Consider the following 20,006-nt stretch of genomic DNA (forward strand, 5'->3'; position numbering starts at 1 on the left):
TCTTGGTTCTGTGTCACAGACTGCAGACCTCAGCTGTGTTAACCCTTGACCCCAGCTTCTTTTGTGACCTCTGAAACGTCCAGATGTTATCTTAGACCAAATTCTAAACCCAGCCTTTGTTTCCTAGGGATCACTTCACCCACATTCACTGTATTCTTGATTAAGGAGCCCCATCAGCCCTCAGCTCCTCCTCTGGGGGCTTCAGGGCCAGATGAGGACTAAGAAACTGAGCAGAGTGGAGCAGAAAATCTCAAAGCCCCCACGGAAGAGCTACTGATGGCACTGAATATTTTGTTACAGAGCTAACGGAATGTTCATTCTATATCTGATCTCCCTCCTTGCATTATATCTTGCATTATCTCATTAGACAAATGTACTTGCCTTTTGAAGCTCACTGTGTATATTCTGCACACATTCTTGTGATTAGTTTGGTACAATGGCTGCTAGCATGAAGGTTGATTTTGTCCCAGTTTTGTCAGAACCACAACACACACTCAAAGCCAGTGCCACTGATAATGATAGATAAGAATCCCAAGCTTTTTCTTACTTTGAAACAATCAGGCAGACAAGTCACAAACAGCATAAAGAAGTGAATGGAAGAGATTTCGACTTTCTGCGGTAATTGTGTTTGCACTTCCTTTTCACGTTTATGATGTATTAGCCATAGAACGGTCTCTAAAGAGAAACGGAAGAGGAAAGCACAGAACCTTATCAAAAAATACAGCCAGCTGAATCCCTTTCCCTCAGTTATACTTTTTAAAAGTCTAATGTAAGTCTAATTACTCACCAATTTCTATTCTGAAGTTGGTAATGACGATAGCAATAAATCTCTTTCCGTTCCTTTGTGCTACAAATTCAGTGAACTAAACAATGAAACTCCACAAAAGGTTTCTTAAAAAAACATCATTTATAGAACTAACCCGGAAAAAAATTTCAGCACCAGAATCCAAGCTCCCAGACTCTATTAACAATAACGCAAGAAACAAGGCCTCAGGATGCTGAGGGGAAAGGGAGTGTTTTCCACAGTCCTGAAGTGACCCTCCCCCTCCCCCACAGTCTCTGGCTGTGGCTCCCAATGACACTTTATAGGCCACAGAGGGGCTGCCTCCAGCTGTCCACACTTCTCCAGGGAGTCACTTCTATAGGGCCATAAGAGAGCTAATACTATCAGAACAAGGAATGGGGAGGAGTTGAAAGGTACACTCTTTACCCTTCCTTTTTCCTCTCAGGGGAAGACCTTAATGGATAAAACGGAAAAAAGCATTCCATACCTTAGCTTTTAACTCATCTGGGATTATCTAAGGTAACAATTATAAAACTGGCTTGAGATCCTGCTGCACCTTCAGAATCCCCAACCTGTCACCCCCACACCTCGTCCACTCACGGCTGAAGGACACTTAATTTCCAGCAGAAGCTTCCCCGAGGTGGTGCAATGCTCAGCTGGCTGGTTCCCACCAGTGATGGATTCTAACCCGGGCTGCAATTCCCACTAGACACAAAGCTGCCGGGATGTGAAACCCTATTGACAAACACTCTACAAAATAAGCTTCTCAATGGCATAAACATGTAACAGTGACAGGGTGAGGTAGATATATTGTTAGTTTGCTGAATCTCCAAAAAAACATGTGCCTACTCTATTAAAGTCAGTGTACTGAGAAATGACAGCTAAAGAATTAACTAGTTAAAGCCTTAAGTCTTACACTCACTAAGCTATTGCTAATCTGTTCCATTAAATTTATTAGCAATGTATATCTGGGTTTAATTTCATCATCAAATTATAATTATACTGAAGAGCTGAACAAGAGACCTGAGTAGCACTTTCCTATTAGGTACTGCCTGAGTTAAGAGTGTAAAAAAATAAAAATAAAAGTTATTTTCAAATATTCTTAGAGCCTTGCAGAAAGGAGTGACTTTCTGCCTTTCCAACCTATATAAAATGTAAAAACATACACAGATTTTTATTTTCCATCTGCTTCACTCATTCTCATTCCTATTTAAACTAGCTAATATACCAAACAGTTCACTCGTTTATCTTGTATCTACTGTTTTAGAAAGGTAGCTCCATGAAACAGGGGATTTTTAACTCCTCCTCCCAGCCTAGAACAGTGATTGGCATGCAATACATGCTTAATGAATATGCCCTGGAATATTAAGAATCAAAATTGGTGTGCCTGTGTGGCTCAGTTGGTTAAGTGTCTGCCTTCGGCTCAGGTCATGATTCTGGAGTCCCAGGATCAAGCCCCACATGGGGCTCCCTGCTCAGCTGGGAATCTGCTTCTCTCTCTGCTCCTCACCCCGCTCATGCTCTCTCCCTCTCTCGCTTTCTCTCGCTCTCAGATGGATAAATAAAATCTTAAAAATATATATCTGGGGGCACCTGGGTGGCTCTGTCACTTAGGCATCTGACTCTTCATTTTGGCAGGGGTGGTCTCCACTGATCCTGGAATCAGGCTCTGTGCTCAGTGGGGAGTCTGCTTAAGATTCTCTCTTTCCCTCTCTCAAATAAATAAATAAGTCTTTAAAAAAGGAATCAGGGGTGCCTCGGTGGCTCAGTCGTTAAGCATCTGCCTTCAGCTCAGGTCATGATCCCAAGGTCCTGGAATCAAGCCCGGCGTCGCACTGGGTTCCCTGCTCAGCGGGAAGCCTGCTTCTCTCTCTCCCACTCCCCCTGCTTCTCTTCCCTCTCTCGCTGTGTCTTTCTCTGTCAAATAAATAAATAAAATCTTAAAAAAAAAGAATCAAAATACCTGAACCTTATGCTTTTAAAACAATTATTGAAGAGACTAAATCATAAGGCCTAGTATAAAAGAGGTATTTTTTAAATTGACCTGAGACATAAATTGCACTGTTAAAAGGTTTTTCACATGTAAGTTGGTTTTGAAATAAATTTAAAAATCACTCCAATTCCATTCCATAGTATTTTTTTTTTTACTGATTGCTTAGTTCTGTCCTTACTTATTACAAAATTACTACAGATTTCACTTGGCAAAAATTAAATTCTAGAAAAGAAAATTCTAGAATACCAGAGAATAATTGGAATTTTAATTCTGACAAGCTGGAAAATAAATGGTTTGTAGAAAGAATATATAATACAATATAGTAAAGCTATAATTTTCTCTTTAAATCTAGTTAGCAGACTTTTTCTTTTTTAAGATTTTATTCAAATATCTTGGCTGACTTCCTGGACCTCTCATTTAGGTTTGTGTATATTTTTCTGATGCCATTAAAGTTGAATCTGAACCAAATACTCAACTATAGAAATGTGAATATTTAAAATTAAGAATCTATTGAAGTTATCAACTAAACTTTCAAATTTTCTGATAATCTAACTCATTAAATTCCTTATAATTGTCAATTTTAAATATAAAATAATTTTTTAAAAACACCCCTAAGGCCCAAAGAATATTTGCTATCCTCAGAAAATTTCACCATATAGAGAAGGTACAATTTATATATAAGAATTATTATTTCAAAATATACATGAGAAACATCAACTTCTCATATTTTACTTGAAACCTATATTCATCTATCCATAGCATGATTCCCTTCTGGACTCTAAGATTACACAGCTGTGCTAACTGTCCTTGCTAGGAAGCTAAGAAAAACGGCCCCACCTATAGAACATGGCTTATTTATCAAATGTCATTCTGGAATTACCACAATGCCTGTTCCTCTCCCTTGTCTATCCCATGAAAAGAAGTAGTTCTGGCAAATAGAGCACTTCCAGGAATAACAATCATTTGAATTATAGTTCACTTCCTCTGTGTTTTAGTTACATTAATGCTTTCTACCAACGCCAATTATACAATATCCACTGAATCAGAACAATACATATATTTTGAAGAGTGAGGATGCTTGTCTTTGTGTGTGTGTGCGTGTGTGTATTTAATCCCTGCTTCAAATAGCATATGATTTAATCATGCAGAGGACAGATATGAGCCACTTTCAACATATAAAACCAAGAGTAAGTAGAAAGTAATTAAGCACATAGAGATCCAAAATGATACACACTGAAATCACCCTTAGTAATGATGTACACTAACAGATATCCAACAGTAGAACTAAGGTTGTCTATTTTTAAATGATTCATTGCATTTCCTCATTTCTGTCTTGGAAACTCTTGACTTCTGGGTAATTGTTGGCTCCTGAGTGCTTGTTTGGCTCTGACCCCTGTCTTGGATTGACCAGGAGATTCTTGTTGCTCCTTTGCTCTTGTTCCTTTGCCTGAAATGAACTACTGTCCCTTCCTGACTTCTAGCTTCTGTGTACTTCCGGAGTCAACAAGTTCTGCGCCCTGATCCCAACATCTGCCTTGGTTCTCTGAGTCTTGATTAATCACAGTGCTCCCACAATCTAGAAATGCCTGGGCCAGTAAATACCAGCAGAACCTCTTGGAATAGCTGCACAATGGATTGGCTCAGAATCCCCCCTCTCTCACTGAAGAACCAACCAGACTATACTTAGGTATTTGTTACAATGATACAAGCCTTGAAAGGAGTTGTGAGTTATACATGACTATCCAGTGCCTGACATACAACAAAGACATATTAAATGATCTCCAGATTTTCCTGGGACAGTTTTATCATTTGTTTGAGACTTCAGAAAAAAAAATGTTTAATTACACAAAATTTCCAAACCCTCTCTTCATTCTTCCTGTAGTGAAAGCCAATGGAAAAAAAACAACAACAAAAATAAAAACCACAAAAACCAAACAAAAACAAACAAACAAAAAAAAAACCCTTTACATTGCTCTTACAAACATATGTGAAGAGATAGATAAATATTAGATAGATTTCTATGTGGACAAGAATATATTAGTTTAGAGGGAAATAATCCAAATTATATGTTAAGTAGAATAGATTCTTATAGTAAAGGAATCCAAGAATTAATATAAATGATTTTCTGAGATCCAAGCCTAGGGGCATCTGGGTGGCTCAGTCATTAAGCATCTGCCTTCAGCTCAGGTCATGATCCCAAGGTCCTAGGATTGAGCCCCACATCGCACTCCCTGCTCAGCTGGAAGCCTGCTTCTCCCTCTCCCATCCTTCCTGCTTGTGTTCCCTCTCCCTGTGTCTCTGTCAAATAAATAAATAAAGTCTTAAAAAAAAAAGAACAAATCCTAAGGTTTCACTGGAGCCTAAAGTGTGGCAGAAATTACACCTTGCTCCTCAATATTTATTTTCTACTTCTTTATATCAGTGCAGAACTCCCCAAATTTCAGCCATACACATGGCTACCCAACTAGATAGCACATTTCCAGTCTCCCTTGCAGCTGGTTCAGCCATGTAATGATGTTCTGGCCAAGGGGATGAGAGTGAAAGTGATGTGTGGAATTTGCCTCTGCCCCCTTAGAGCTGAAACGAGAAAGGGGTCTGTAAGCCAGTTTCGACCATATGGACAAGAAGACCCTCGTGTATTGGTTCTCCAACCTTCTGCACATTGGAACCACCTGAAGAAACTATATAAAATACTGATGCCTGGCTCTCTCTCCTATAGACTTTGATTTAATGGGTCCTAGGGGATGGTGGAGCAATAAGATAGAAGGACGGGATACTCAATGACCTGATAGAGCTGAGCTGCTTACTCCTCTGAAATACTGTTAGGCAATCAAATTGAAAAATTAAATAACCAGAGCTCCAAGACAGAACACACACACAAAACGCCATGTTGATTACATACGGCTTTCATAGTCACAAACAATCCCTGTTGTTTAAACTACTGTTGTTTAACCTCAGTCAAAGCAGCTGAACAAATGTTCTTATAAATATACATAATAAACACACAAATCCTAGCCTTCAGGAAAAAAAAAATATAGAAGCATAGGTTAAAAATAATACTGTTCTTTTTCTAACAACAAAAAAAGAAAGTTTACCAAGAGCAAAAGAGAGTGTAGTTTTAGTGTAATCCAGGAAAATCACTAGTGAGCTTTCATTAAAGAAAAGCTAGAAATAAATTTAAAACGTTAGGATTACTCAGTTAAGACAAAGGCAGAAAAATAGGTTAAAGTTTGCCAATTCATTAATAATTTGCATAAATTAGTGAGAAATTAGAAGCACAATGTAAAAATGTCAAAAAAGATGATGGTAGGACAGAGTTAAGTAAATACTGACTTATTTTTACAGGCCCATTTTTGACAGGATACCAGTTAGATTGTTTTAATAAAGAAAAGGACTCTTTATGTTTTGTTGTTCTGTTATCCTCAACATGTGACTCCATTTCAATGAAATCGTTGTCGAAAATGGCTGCCTCATTTCCTACCATCATCCTCACACCACCCAGGGAGAAGGGAGAGAGTGCATACTCCTCCATTATCAAGGTACACCTTGGAAGTTACCCATGCCACTTCTGCTCACAACCCACTGCCCAGACCCAATTCATAGGCCCACACTTAATGGCAAGGGAGGCTGAGACATGCAATCTTAAGTTAGATAATCATGTCCCGAGCTAAAACTTTTATCACTATGGAAGAAAAGAATATTGGACATTGGGAGCGATTAGAACTCTCTGCCAGACATCTCATTATTCAAGAGATACTAGAAAACCTGGCATAAAGTGTTTAGAATATTCAAAAATTTTTAGTAGAATAAATATATGAATACAAAAATATTCCTACATAACATATAAAAATATATTAAAGTCACACAAAATCCAACACACAGATACACAGTGTAGAAAATGAAAATTCCCTTTGCTTCCATAATTTTAGTTCTGGGGAAATAATAAATTATTAAAGCAATTGTGGAATATGCAAGTATGGGACTAACATCTGGGTGATAAAATGTCTTTCCATAGCTCTCCCCCAAGTGCTACTGACAGAAAAAAAACTTTGGAATGGGAAATGTTATTTCTGGAATCCTAAGATTTTTCTTTGGGTCAATAGTCTCAAACAAGAAAAAAACTAGAAACCAAAGGAGCATGAAGGCGAGGCCAAGGTGAAGCATTACAAGGCATCAAAGGAAAACATCCGCATTTCTTGCACAATCACTGAAAATGTGTCACCATCTATAAAGCCTCTTCTACTGTCAAGAAGACAACTTCAATAGATAATTAAAATAACAAAAGTAGCAAAGCAAAGTCAAACACAGACATCAACTCTTAGGTGACTCTCCCAGAGAAACAAAGTTTTAAAATAAATAAAAATGTTTACTCATTCATATTCTATATTACTGTATTTTTGCTATTAACCCAGAGAATATTTTTATGTCAGTATTCTAAATTTAACCAGATGCTGTCATTTCTTAAGTATTATACTATTTAACCTTTCCAAGTGAGGGGGTTTTTCTTTTAATGGAAAATACTAATTTCACATTGATGACAGAACATAATGTCCTTGGCTTAGCTATTCTCCAACAACACAGGTCCTTTTTTGTACAGTATGCTTAGCTATATGGTAAGGCTGGAATACTACAAATTTATGCATGGAATCAAAGTCTGAAGTCATCTATACTAACTAGAGATGTTTAAAAACCATAACCTCAACTTAACATATCAATTTTCTTAAAATTACAATCATTGAATTCTTGGATAAAATTCAATGATTTTTCATGAGAATGGGAAAAAATTGAAAAAAAGTTTTTATAAGATGTCCCAGAATTTGAATGAATATACTCAACACCATTTGAAAACTGACCCAACCATAGTTTTAAGCAAAGAAACACTTATTAAGGGGTGATTTTGAATTTGTTATTGTTTGAGGCAATAAGATAATAAGTCAAAGAAATCTTGGTTTTAATATAGCTAATACAATTACAATACACTGAGAATAAAAATTCATCTATTATGAAAAGTAAATATTATAGATAAGAATTTTAAAGAATTCATGTAACCAGAAACAACTAATTTTAGGTCAAACTAATTGTACTCAAAACTCAAACATAACAATTTTATTTGGAATTAAAGTATAAACCAGGTATATAATAAGAGAACACTCAACAGAACAATGCTAAAAGACAGTACTGAGAAAAAATGTACTGTTATCAAAATGTTGTCAGATAAATCAATGTTTCTTTTCAAAAAGTGTGCACAGTAATTGCTGTGTGCATTAAATGTAATAATATAGAAGTTCTACACAATTTGTGTCATGGTTTAAAAAAATGATTATGTCGGGGCGCCTGGGTGGCTCAGTGGGTTAAAGCCTCTGCCTTCGGCTCAGGTCATGATCCCAGGATCCTGGGATCGACCCCCACATCGGGCTCTCTGCTCCGCGGGGAGCCTGCTTCCTCCTCTCTCTCTGCCTGCCTCTCTGCTTAGTTTTGATTTCTCTCTATCAAATAAATAAAATATTTTTAAAAAATTATTATGTCATTATTTCCAAGATTTGAACCTAGTCATACTATAAGAAGTCAGGTGAAGCCACTTCTCCATTTTGACTTCTAAATTTATATGTTGCATTAAGAAAGTCACATTTAAAAGAATACGTATGGGGCGCTTGGGTGGTTCATTCAGTTAAACAGCTTCTGCCTTCTGCTCTGGCTCAGGTCATGATCCCATGATCCTAGGGTCCTAGGATTGAGTCGTTCCCCCCTCTATTCTCGTTGAGCTCCCTGCTTAGCAGAAGAATCTATTTCTCCCTCTCCCTCTATCTCTCCCCCCTCCGCTCATGCTCTTTCTCCCCGCCACTTTCAAATAAATAAATAAATAAAATCTTTAAAAATAATAATAAAAAAATAAAAGAATGATTACACAAAGACAGACATCCAACCTCAGATACCTGAGTTCAGTTCCCCTTACTGTTCTTGAAAGTGTTTGTTTCAAATCTTTACCACTGTCTTCATAGGCCTTACTCTCAGCAAAAACAAACAAAACAGAACACAAAGAAAACAATAGTTCAATTTCATAGAAAAGTAAAGGTCATCAGACAGAAACCTCCATCTCCCCTCTCCTCTAAAATAACTCTAGGCATTGCATCCTTTGTTCCTCCCAGAGGCAAACTACTCTGCACCTTCCACAGCACACACACCCCCAACCCGCATCTCCCACACCCTTACCACTCCCTCTCCTCCTCTAAGACCACACCTTCTCTGCAATCCTGAAGGCCCCTCCAGCCTCCTCAGGACCTTTCTATTAAAACGTATCTATTAAAACCTCCAGTATGCTTCCAGGCTAGAAGAGAAAGGGCCCAGAAACAGGCTAGGTGGCCTCAACAACCACCAGACTCTGTCTGTAAGGCAGGAAGAGAAAGGAAAAAGAGGAAAGCCTTACTACCTATCAGGACTGTACCTACAGGAGGAAAGCCTTACTACCTATCAGGACTGTACCTACAGAAGCTGATTTGAACTTGAGGTCAGCCTGTGAGATATTATTAAATGTGTTTTCCAAATATGAAACCAAGCATAAAGAGGCTATGTAATTTGCCCCAAGTTACACACAGTTTGTAAGTTTCAGTGCCAGGAGTTTAACCCAGGTCATCAGATTCCCTAAACCCATGCTCTGTACCATGCACCGCACCCTACTGTCCCAGCAGGGACGCTGGTGAGTGTGCAAAAGGGAGGCACAAAGGCCATCCCAGCAGTTCCTCACATGCTACACTAGAGAAGCAGCAGAAATTTAAAAGTATCCAAGACAGCCGGCTCACTCTTGGCATTACAGTCTGCAACGATGTGTTGTTGTGGGTGTTTCGTGGCAGTGAATCTTGCCCAGGATCTTCTTTATCTCCTGGTGACATGGCAGTTCCTCAAACATCCCTGGACAAAATCACCTGCTTCTGTTACTAACCTACTTCTCCCCTTGCATTTACTGACAAAGTCGCAGTATAGTTTTTCCACTGGTCTTCATCCCTCAGCTTCCACTGGGGTCTCAGCTCATTCCCTGTCAGTCTTCTGTTCACACATACTCCTGAACTAAAGTCCAATGACAGGCATTTAATCGACAAATCCAGGGGCCTTTTCAGTCTTCCCACCACCTACTTCTCAAAAGTTCTAAGGAAGACTTTCTTCTGGGTACCAGGTCCTTCCTTGGATTTCAAGAGATCACTCTCTCCTGGTTCTTTGTTTCAACATTTGACGGCTCAGTCTGAGTAACCAACACAGTCTACTTCTCCCTCCGTCCTTCAAATGCTGGCTTTCCAACAACCTACCCTGGGTCTATATGGCTTTTTTCCTCAAGTTCTTCCGCTTAGGGCATCTTATCCACCTGATGACTTCAAAAAATATGATAAGTTAATTTCTAGAACTCTAATTTTTGCCCCAAATTCTTAACTTTCATATTCATATCTTCAGAAAGCAGCAGAATTTGCAGCCCTGTGGGTCTAAAACCAAATTCACCTTTTTCCTCCTTCCGATGCTCCTCTGTCCCTTGTATCCATCTTGTTTTCAAACTACAGGCTGAAGTTCCACATGATGTTCTCCCTTCTACAGAAACCTCCACTTCCAAATGAACACACATACCAAAAGTTCCACCCAAGGATGCCTCCTAGTTGGTGGGTGCTTGTTTGCCTGTTTGTGGTTTGGTTTGGTTTTTATTCTGTTTTGTTTTGTTTATCTTCTTCATTGCTTCTGTCTTAAATCAGACATTCCACATTTCTTACCTGGACCAATGCAAGCAATGGCAGAAGCTCCCAATGGGAACCAGACTCCAGTCTTCATTCCTCAATCCTACTGACAGAATTCTCTTGCTGAGAAACAAAGCTAATCTCAGTAGATACGATTCTTGTATTAATGGCATTATAATAAGGTACAACTATGCAGTTGAAACCATAAGACTAAAAATACATTCCTCTGTATAGGGAGTAGGCTCTGGCCATAATGATTAATATTCCAAATATCTGAATTATGAATGAACAAAGGTGTATTCACTATGAGACTCAAGACATCCTAAGGGCAGTGTCCTGAGGCCATCCTCATACATACGTGTTCAAGTTAGTGCTTAGAAAACAAAGCACTCCCCCAAGTCAGCCCAGGAGTAGTGTCCAGCCAGAGGGTCAGTTAGGAACTACCTTGGGGCTTAAGATAAAAATAGTTCCGAGTCTCCGGCCCTGAAAGGTCACTTTGTTAGGAGCAGGAATCTCTATTATACAAGTTGGACTATGTTTGTGTTTCATGTTGTTTCTAGGATTACTGGCCTCTGTTCTTCCTTACTCAAGAATAATGTTTTGAAGATTATAACATGTCCCAGATTAAGAGAAGCAAGGAAAGGTCTTCTCTGTATGCTTAAGTGGATTGCTGAGGACCAGAGAGGTCGTAGACATAGGGAACAGAGAGAAGGAATCCCAAGGTGAAATTCAGAGACAGTGATTCAGGAAATCTTGGCCTAGTAACTTTATCCCACAAGACATCCCTTTCCAGTGCCAACTTTGGAGGTCTCAAATTTGTTTATTAATAACAGGACAGTAGGTGTCCCTTCATAATTGATTTCCTACTACTTTTAGTTAAAGTCAGGATTCTTCAAATAGGGGTGCCTGGGTGATTCAGTTGTGTCTGCCTTTGGCTCAGGTCATGCTCAGTGGAGATTCTGTTTCTCCCTCTGTCCCTCCCCCTGTTCATGTTCTCTCCCCCACTCTCTCTTTTACATACATTAATAAAATCTTAAAAAATAAAAATAAAAAAAGAATTCTTGGGGCATCTGAGTGGCTCAGCTTGTTAAGCAACTGTCTTCAGCTCAGGTCATGATCATGGAGTCCCAGGATGGAGTCTAGCATCGGGCTTCCTGCTCAACAGGGAGCCTGCTTCTCCCCTCCTCATACACTCTCTCTCTCTTCCTCTCTCACTCTCTCAAATAAATAATAAAAATAGAGAGAAAGAAAGAAAGGGAGAAAGAATTCTTAAACATACAATCCTTCTCAAACTAGACTGAACTTACTTCACCTCCTAACAATATCCAAAAGTATCCAAAAGCATGTAGAACTTATCAATCTCCATCAACAAAAAATTGTCAGCATCATTGGGGCGCCTGGGTGGCTCAGTGGGTTAAAGCCTCTGCCTTCGGCTCAGGTCATGGTCCCAGGGTCCTGGGATCGAGCCCCACATCGGGCTCTCTGCTCCACAGGGAGCCTGCTTCCTCCTCTCTCTCTACCTGCCTCTCTGCCTAGTTGTGATTTCTCTCTGTCAAATAAATAAAATATTAAAAAAAAAAAAGAATTCTCAGCATCGCCTACGCAACGTCATGCCAGCAGCCCCAAAATGTCATATGAAGGTCACACGGAACACGTTGCTCTTTCCGGATGGATAGTTAGCTGTCTTCCCAGTCTGGCATATTCTCCTCATCCCTCAGAAGCTATCCGTCACCTCTTTCCCAAAACTTCCCTTGACCCCGGACTGAAGGGGCCCCTTAATGCCTCCATGCAACTTTGCTTATTACTCTATCATTGCCTCGCCCACATGGCATTGTAATTATTTGTATACTGAGGGTTAGGATGGCAGCATATGAATTTGACGATCACACAATTCAGCCGGGATAGCACAAACCTAAAGGTAATGTGTTGAATTCGTTTATCCTTGCCTGGAAAAAGTTAGATCGTGACTGAAGGAAGTTGTTTTTGGACTCATTCAAACTGTGTGTTTGCTTTTGTTTGATTTGTTTGTTTCCCTGTGCACCCATTTACACACCACTATATTTAGGCCAAGAAAATTGTGTCTAATAGAAAAATGCACCATTCCTGTTCTCTTGGAGTTTACTATCTAAGTAAGAGGCATTTCTAACTGCTTTAGCAAAGGCACAAATCAGAAGGTGGGGCTATGCTAGGAGAGGTTGAGTGGAAAGCCTGAAGCCATCCAATTCAGTTCCTGCTCACCCTCTATGAGGGCCAAACCACAGAACGCTGAAGCCAAACCACAGAACCCTGGAACTCTAGGGAGCACCATTTGAAATAGTAAGGGGCACATATATTAACCCAAATCAGATAATAAATATGCAATTGTTTACTGTAAACTGTAAAATAGCATACTAACTATGGTTGTTGTTTTATAGACTGCAAAGTGTTCTCGCAGTCTTTTTTTTTTAAGATTTTTTTATTTATTTGACAGACAAAGATCACAAGTAGGCAGAGAAGCAGTCAGAGAGAGAGGGGGGAAGCAGGCTCCCTGCCAAGCAGAGAGCCCGATGCGGGGCTCGATCTCAGGACCCCGAGATCATGACCTGAGCTGAAGGCAGATGCTTTAACCACTGAGCCACCCAGGCACCCCTTGTTCTCGCAGTCTTAAGTCAACAGAGTATGTATGAGAATATCACGGGGCACACCTGGGTGGCTCAGTTGGTTAAGTGTCTGCCTTTCGGTCAGATCATGATTCCAGGGTTCAAGTCCTGCATTGGGCTCCATGCTCGGCGGGGAGTCTGCTTCTCCCTCTGCCTACCGCTCCCCCTGCTTGTGTGTGCACTCGCTCTCTCTCTCTCTCTCTGACAAGTAAATAAATAAAATCTTTAAAAAAAATAAGAAGATCATGGGAAGAAGGACTGCATGAAAAGAAGGGGAAACACTGGGGGGAAGAAGGAAAGAAGAGACTCAGAGACAGAAAGTGTAAAGAGGAATATCACATATGCAAAAATTAGACACTAAGGCTGACCAGTATGGGTACCTCTGTGTAGCAACTGTAGCATCAGAAGAAATAACAGTAACCATATATAGGGCACTCCTGTAAGTCAGGGACTGGGCAGAGCCCAAAGCATCCATCATCTCATCCTTACAGCAACCTTGAGAAATGCTATTGGTTCCCCATTTTACAGATGAAGACAATGGGGCTTGAAAAGTTTAGGAATGTGTCCAAAGTTAACTAGTTTATTAGAGACAGAAATCAGATTCTGGGCTTTCTGAGGTCAACGCCTAGACAGGTAACAAATTTCAAAATCTTTTATTTATGACAAGACATGTAACTCATGTGCCCGCAATGTGGAAGAACAGCACATTCTGATTTGCCAGGAACACTCCAGGGTTACATCTGTTTCCCAGTGTAATTATTAACAGCACTCCCTTTCACCCTCAGAAGTGTCCCATTTTAGACAAAAATGTTCATAGCCATCCGGCCACAATGCCAGAGTGAAATGTGTCTACAAGATTTTCCAGGCCCAGTGCAAAATAAAAGTGTGAGGCCATTTGCATAAAAAGCAGAGGGAAATGTGTTATTAAAGATACTGAAATAGGGGCACCTGGGTGGTTCAGTTGTTTAAGCCTCTGCCTTCGGCTCAGGTCATGATCCCAGGGTTATGGGATTGAGCCCTGCATCCTGCTCCCTGCTCAGCAGGAATCCCGCTCTCCCTCTCCCTCTCCCTGTGCTTGTGTTCCCTCTCTCATTGTCTCTCTCTGTCAAATAAATAAAGTCTTTAAAAAAAAAAAAAGAGGTACTGAAATATAAAGCTTTTCTCTTTCTTTCATATATTAGCTCTACTCACACTCTACTGTCCCAATGGACTTCACTTGTAAAACACAAGTTCAAAGATAAAACTAGCACAAATTTCAAGACAGTGTTAGCAGAGCTCTAAACCAAGTTCCAGGTTCTTCTGAACATGAAGCCCAGAGCAAAGCGCACAGTATGCGCACCCATGAAGCTGGCCCTGCTCTGCCCTTCTTCTGTTCACTCAGATGGGTCTGGGAAGACATCCTGATCTTGGTATGGCTTATGATTTCACAAGCACTGCACAAAATTCTGGGGAAAAACACACAAGTAAAATATGGGCCTGTCCTCAAGAAGCTTACATTCTAATAGAATGAGACCAAAGTAAACACATACATGTATAAGCCTCCTTTGGTGCAGGGAAGAAGAAACACAAAGCAGTGAGCACTGTAGCCTGGGATGGGGAAGGGGGGACAGCAGAGAGGACAGGATTATGAAGTTTCCTGAAGGAACGGAGCCCTGAAACCCCAATGAGAATACAAAAGGATAGAAGGGCTAGCAAGAAACAAAAGAAGCCAGAGATCCCATGGGAAGATGGAATCACTCTATATACCAGCTATCTGTGGGGTGGGAGTGGGGAAAGTTGTTCTCGCTTGAAAAAATGAAAGGGTTGGAAATGAGAACAGAAAGGAGTTAGAAGTATAAAAGATCTTAGGGGTACCTGGGTGACTCTGTCAGTTAAGCATCTGACTTAAATGCTCAAGTCCTAATCTCTGAGTCCTAGAATCGAACCCTAGTCATGCTCCCCTAAGCAGGGAGTCTACTTCTCCTTTTCCTTCTCCCTCTGCCTCTCCCCTGGTTCATGATCACGTGCTCTTTTTCTTTCTCTCTCAAATAAAATTTTTAAAATCTTTAAAAGAAAAAGAAGTATAAAAGATCTTAGTAAGAAAAGTTTTCCCCTTCAGGTCATATGATCATTTAATCAAGAGAAAAAATACCATTTTGTTTGATTATTTATGGGCTTGTAAGTCAAAATGTGTTCTTGATAAAACTAAAAATACGTTTTCTATCTCTTCATAATAAAGATAAGAGTTACCCTTCATGCATGTTAATGGCTGAAACAATGACAAAAATCTAAAACAATCTAATCTAACAAATATTTGTTAATCTAACAAATATTTATATTTGACTTAGAAATGCACTACCAGATTTTTTACATAAATGTACCCCTTATTTAATACTAGTACTAACTTTCTTAAAAATCACTTATGGTTTGTCTACATTTCTGATCAGTCCTTCAAGATGGACTCCTAGAAAAAGAATTGTCAGGCCAATTCTTTTTAAATGCCCTGGTATATTGGTATATTGGGCGCCTGGGTGGCTCAGTCGGTTAAAGCCTCTGCCTTGGGTTCAGGTCATGATCTCAGGGTCCTGCGATGGAGCCCCACATCAGGCTCTCTGGTCAGCAGGGAGCCTGCTTCCTCCTCTCTCTCTGCCTGCCTCTCTGCCTACTTGTGACCTCTGTCTGTCAAATACATAAATAAAATCTTTAAAAAAAAATTGGTTAAAAAAAAAAAAGCTTGGTATATTATTAGCTTACGCTAAAGTTAGAACTAGGTTGACTACATCAAAAGAAGGTGACCAAGTAGTAATACATGCGTATTCAGTGTTACTATAAATAATAATGAAAAAATAAATACTCAGAAAAGAAAATCTAAAAGTATATTATAAGGAGATCGGAGGCTTTCAATGATTATGATTAAAAAGAAGTCAGGGTAAACTTTTGTTTAGGATGACAGGCCAATTAGTGTGTTTGTGTGTGTGTGAACATGTTTGTGCATAAGTACTGGATGTACGTGCACAAAATAATGGACAAAGAAAAATAAAATTGGAAGAGTCCATAATTTCTGAATGAAAGAAGAATGAAATCATTAAATGAACTACTTGTAAATAGGTACATATAATTTACTTTATATCTCCCACAATTTCTTTTTTTTCTTTTTTTTTTAAGATTTTATTTATTTATTTGTCAGAGAGAAAGATCACAAGCAGGGGAAGCAGCAGGCAGAGAGAGAATCAGGCTCCCTGCTGAGCAAAGACTGCAATGTGGGGCTCAATCCCAGGACCCTGGGATCATGACCAGAACCAAAGGCAGATGCTTAACCAACTGAGTTACCCATGTGTCCCCTCCCACAATTTCTTACCCAACTCTATCTAGCAATAAGTTTTCAATTTTAATAATCAAGTGCTAAGGTTAGAGGAAAAACTCATATATTAAATAAAGATTTAAATCAAAATTGGTTTTTGATGTGGATTAGGTTAGCTATTTCTACAATTCAGGACTCTGCACAGTACTTTTTTCATATACCTCTAGAAAGAAATAACTAATACAGTTTAAGAAGTGGCTCAGATTTTTCAAAAGTCAAAGGACTTTGTCACCAATGAAGTTTCATGAAAGGCAAATCTGAAGCTATTAAAAGTCAAATCTCTACCTCACATCAGTCAGAATGGCTAGTATCAAAAAAACAAGGAATAACAAGTGTTGGTAAAGACATGGAGGAAAGGAAACCCTCATGCACTGTTGGCAGTAATATAAATTTGCAAGGCCCTTATGGAAAACAGTATGGAAGTTCCTCAAATAACTAAAAATAGAAGTATCATATGATCTGTAACTCCAGTTGTGGGCGTTTGCCTGAGGAAAATGAAAAAAACACCAACTCAAAAAGATATATGTACACCTATGTTTGTTGCAGCATTATTTACAGTATGTAAGCAACTTAAGCATCCATCTATAGATGAATTGATCTGGAAGATGTGGTATGGAATAGAATATGAAATTCACAATGGAATATTACTCAGCCATTAAAAAGCATTAAATCTGGCCATTTGTGACAACACAGATAGACAGTATTATGCCAAGTGAAGTAAGTCAGACAGAAAGACACCATATAATTTCATTTACAGTAGAATCTAAAAAACAAAACAAGCAAACAACAACAAAAAGAGAAACAGATTCATAAACAGATTCATAAATACAGAGAACAAACAAGCAGTTGCCAGCAGGGAGGGGGGTGGGAGGATAAGTGAAATAGATGAAGAGGATTAAGAGGTACACACTTCTGATTATAAAATAAGTCATAGACACGTACAACATAGGGAATATATAAGCCAATCATATTGTAATAACTTTGTAAAAAAAAAACTCAAATCTTAAAAACATGCTTTTTTGACATTGCTGCATGGAAGTATATAACAATCCAATTTATCACCAATTACCCATATATTCTCAAATATCTAAATATTTCCAAAGAATGTGGCCCCAGGGGCTCAGGTATACTGATTTTAATTTGAGAAGTCAACCAGAAGTCAACCTGTGTTGAAACATTGTTCTCTCCTTCTTGACATAGCAAAGAAGTGAATCCCTCTACCATAATTATAAGCAGAAAGTTTATATCTTACAGAACACTGAGCGGGAAGTTTTGGCCTTTGAAACATTTCCCTTTGGACCACGGGGGCATGCAACAGGGAGGTGGAAGGAGCAGAAGGTTTGAAGATGTGAGTTAGATTGCGAAGGCTAAGAGGGCCTCAGTCCTATATATGCTCTCCCAGGCATCTGGGTGGAAAGGAGCCAATGCTCAAACTCTTTTGTCTTTGCAACAATGAAGAGAAAAAAATTCAATTTCTGAGTGATGTCTCAGAAGTTGTTTTCACTCAGTTTTGTCCCTTCTGGCTCTAAAATGAACGAAACAATTCCAGAGCAGGCTTCCAATACGTCAAGCTGAAACTTTGAAACAAAGTTCCTGCCAGTTCTTTCTATGAAATCTTGAAGTTTTTTGACACTAGTTTTATTATACTACTCTCCTGGGCTCAGTGTGAACAGAGAATCCAGAAGCTGAGCGGGGAGCAAATTTAAACCCGGGATGGAGGATGGGGGTTCTGCAGGGCTAGAACAGGGTGAGCACCACAGGTGGCTTTAATATCCAACAGCTGCTAGAGATCATAACCCCGCTGCTCGTTCTCTTCCCCCCGCCAGAATCCTATGTTTCAAAGATTATTATAACTAAAGGGACTTCGCTGCCATCTAATCTGAATAATGAACTCAAGCTCCAAAACAATCAAGGATTTTTTTTTCTTTTAACTAAATGTACCTGAATGTAGTAGACTGACTTTAACCACCAAACCAAAGTCTTAAAATCCCAGGGGAGGAAGAGAAGAGGGTAAAAAATTTACATAAGGCAGCCGGGGACGGGGTAAAGAGTGAGGAAAGATGGGGTAAACAGGGATTCCCGGGACAAGAGCCTTCTCCCATTGGAGCTAACTTTTCAAGCCCGCATATCTCCAAGGCCCTGGCATACTCACTGCGTGTCCAGGCGTGAAACAGTCCCGCCCGGGGTCCACACGCGGGCGAGCACAGTGTCCGTGCGCGGGTTCATAGTCCCGCGACGCCGGGAGCGGTGCCCCGTCCCCCGTAGACAATGCCGCGCGCGCTTCCCGCGGCTTCTGCGGGATCCGCGCCCCGCGCCGCCCGCCACCCGCTGCGTCGCCGCGCGGGGACACACTCACCGACACCAGGAATTCCAGCGTGCCCACATAGTCCCGCTCGGTCTTCTGGAGCTCGCTGAGCACGCACACGCGCAGGCGAAGCTGTTTCTCCAGGTCCTTGGCGCTCTCGGCGCGGCTGTCCCCGCGGTTCTCGTCGGTCATTGTGTGCGGCAGGACGCTGGGCGGCTGGGCTGCGCTCTATCCAGCGCGCGGACTGGTGCCCGGCCCCGCGCCGGCCAGAGGGGAAAGTTGCTGCCTACGAGAAGTCCGAGGAGGTACGGGCGACTTTACATGCTGGGGAGAGGCTGGGGTGTTGGGAGAGGAGAGGGCGCTCGCTGGAACTCCGGCGCGGGAGGCGCGAGGCTCTGAGCAGACAACTCCCAGGAGAAGCGGCCCCGGCCGGGGACCTGCACGCCGAGCCCCGCGGTTCCGGCCTCACGCGGCCGGGGCTGGAGGAGAGGCAGCTCCGACAGCCAAAGCGGTGACTTGGACATTAATCAAATGCTTTGTATCCATGTGACTCCGACCCTTTACCCTTCGCCAAATCTCAGGAAAAAGGAAACAACCCTGGGGAAGTGTGTTGCATGCCAGCTAACTAAGCACACACACACACAAACACACACACACACGGAGTCAGCACTTGAGATAGAACTAATTGGAGATTCCCAAACCCAGGAGGACGAACTCCAAGACACAGCTCGAGGGTTGCTTCTATAACTCCCGCCTATTGTTTAGCTTTAATGTGTTTTGTACAAATCCTGAAAGCAAAGAAACAAGTCCCCACGGTTACATAACTGGATGGGAACAAAACAACCATGATATTGACACTCCCATCTTTGAAAAGAAACACATTGATTTTTGGTTTTGTTTGGGCACAAAATAGGTTTGCTTTTAAAAGTCCCCCAACCTAGAATAATTCACAGGGCAGATACCCTCCTGCCTGCACTTGGAAAAGTCAATTAGCATAATAAATGAAGACACTATGGGAAAGTGACAGCCCTGGCCCAAACAACAGACTCCAGATAGAATGAGCATCCCCATTGCACTGTGCTGCTTTGGAGGGATGCTTTGCATGCCTATAACTTTTTTCAATACCAAGATAGTATGTAAATTCAATCACAGGCAAAAATGCTTGTGCCAATTTTGTTTCTAAGAGCTGCTATGATTTAACACAGTGTCACTAAATGAGCAGCTTTGTCTAAA

General features: G+C 40.5%; 1 protein-coding gene across 4 annotated transcripts in view; it reads right to left on the bottom strand.

Annotated features, from left to right (window-relative positions):
• PREX2 (phosphatidylinositol-3,4,5-trisphosphate dependent Rac exchange factor 2) overlaps window positions 1-19,345 on the bottom strand; it is a 331,391-nt gene extending 312,046 nt beyond the window's left edge. For 3 of the 4 annotated variants that reach the window (XM_045979892.1, XM_045979882.1, XM_045979874.1), the window contains exon 1: window positions 18,825-19,343. In XM_045979892.1, the coding sequence (XP_045835848.1) occupies window positions 18,825-18,965 (141 nt within the window). In that variant the 5' untranslated portion in view covers window positions 18,966-19,343. Of the gene's footprint in view, window positions 1-18,824 lie in introns of all 4 variants that reach the window. The other variant, XM_045979899.1, reaches the window with a different exon arrangement.
• Between the last annotated feature and the right edge of the window lie 661 nt (window positions 19,346-20,006).

This window comes from Meles meles, chromosome 1, assembly GCF_922984935.1.
Source record: "Meles meles chromosome 1, mMelMel3.1 paternal haplotype, whole genome shotgun sequence".
NCBI lineage: Eukaryota > Metazoa > Chordata > Mammalia > Carnivora > Mustelidae > Meles > Meles meles.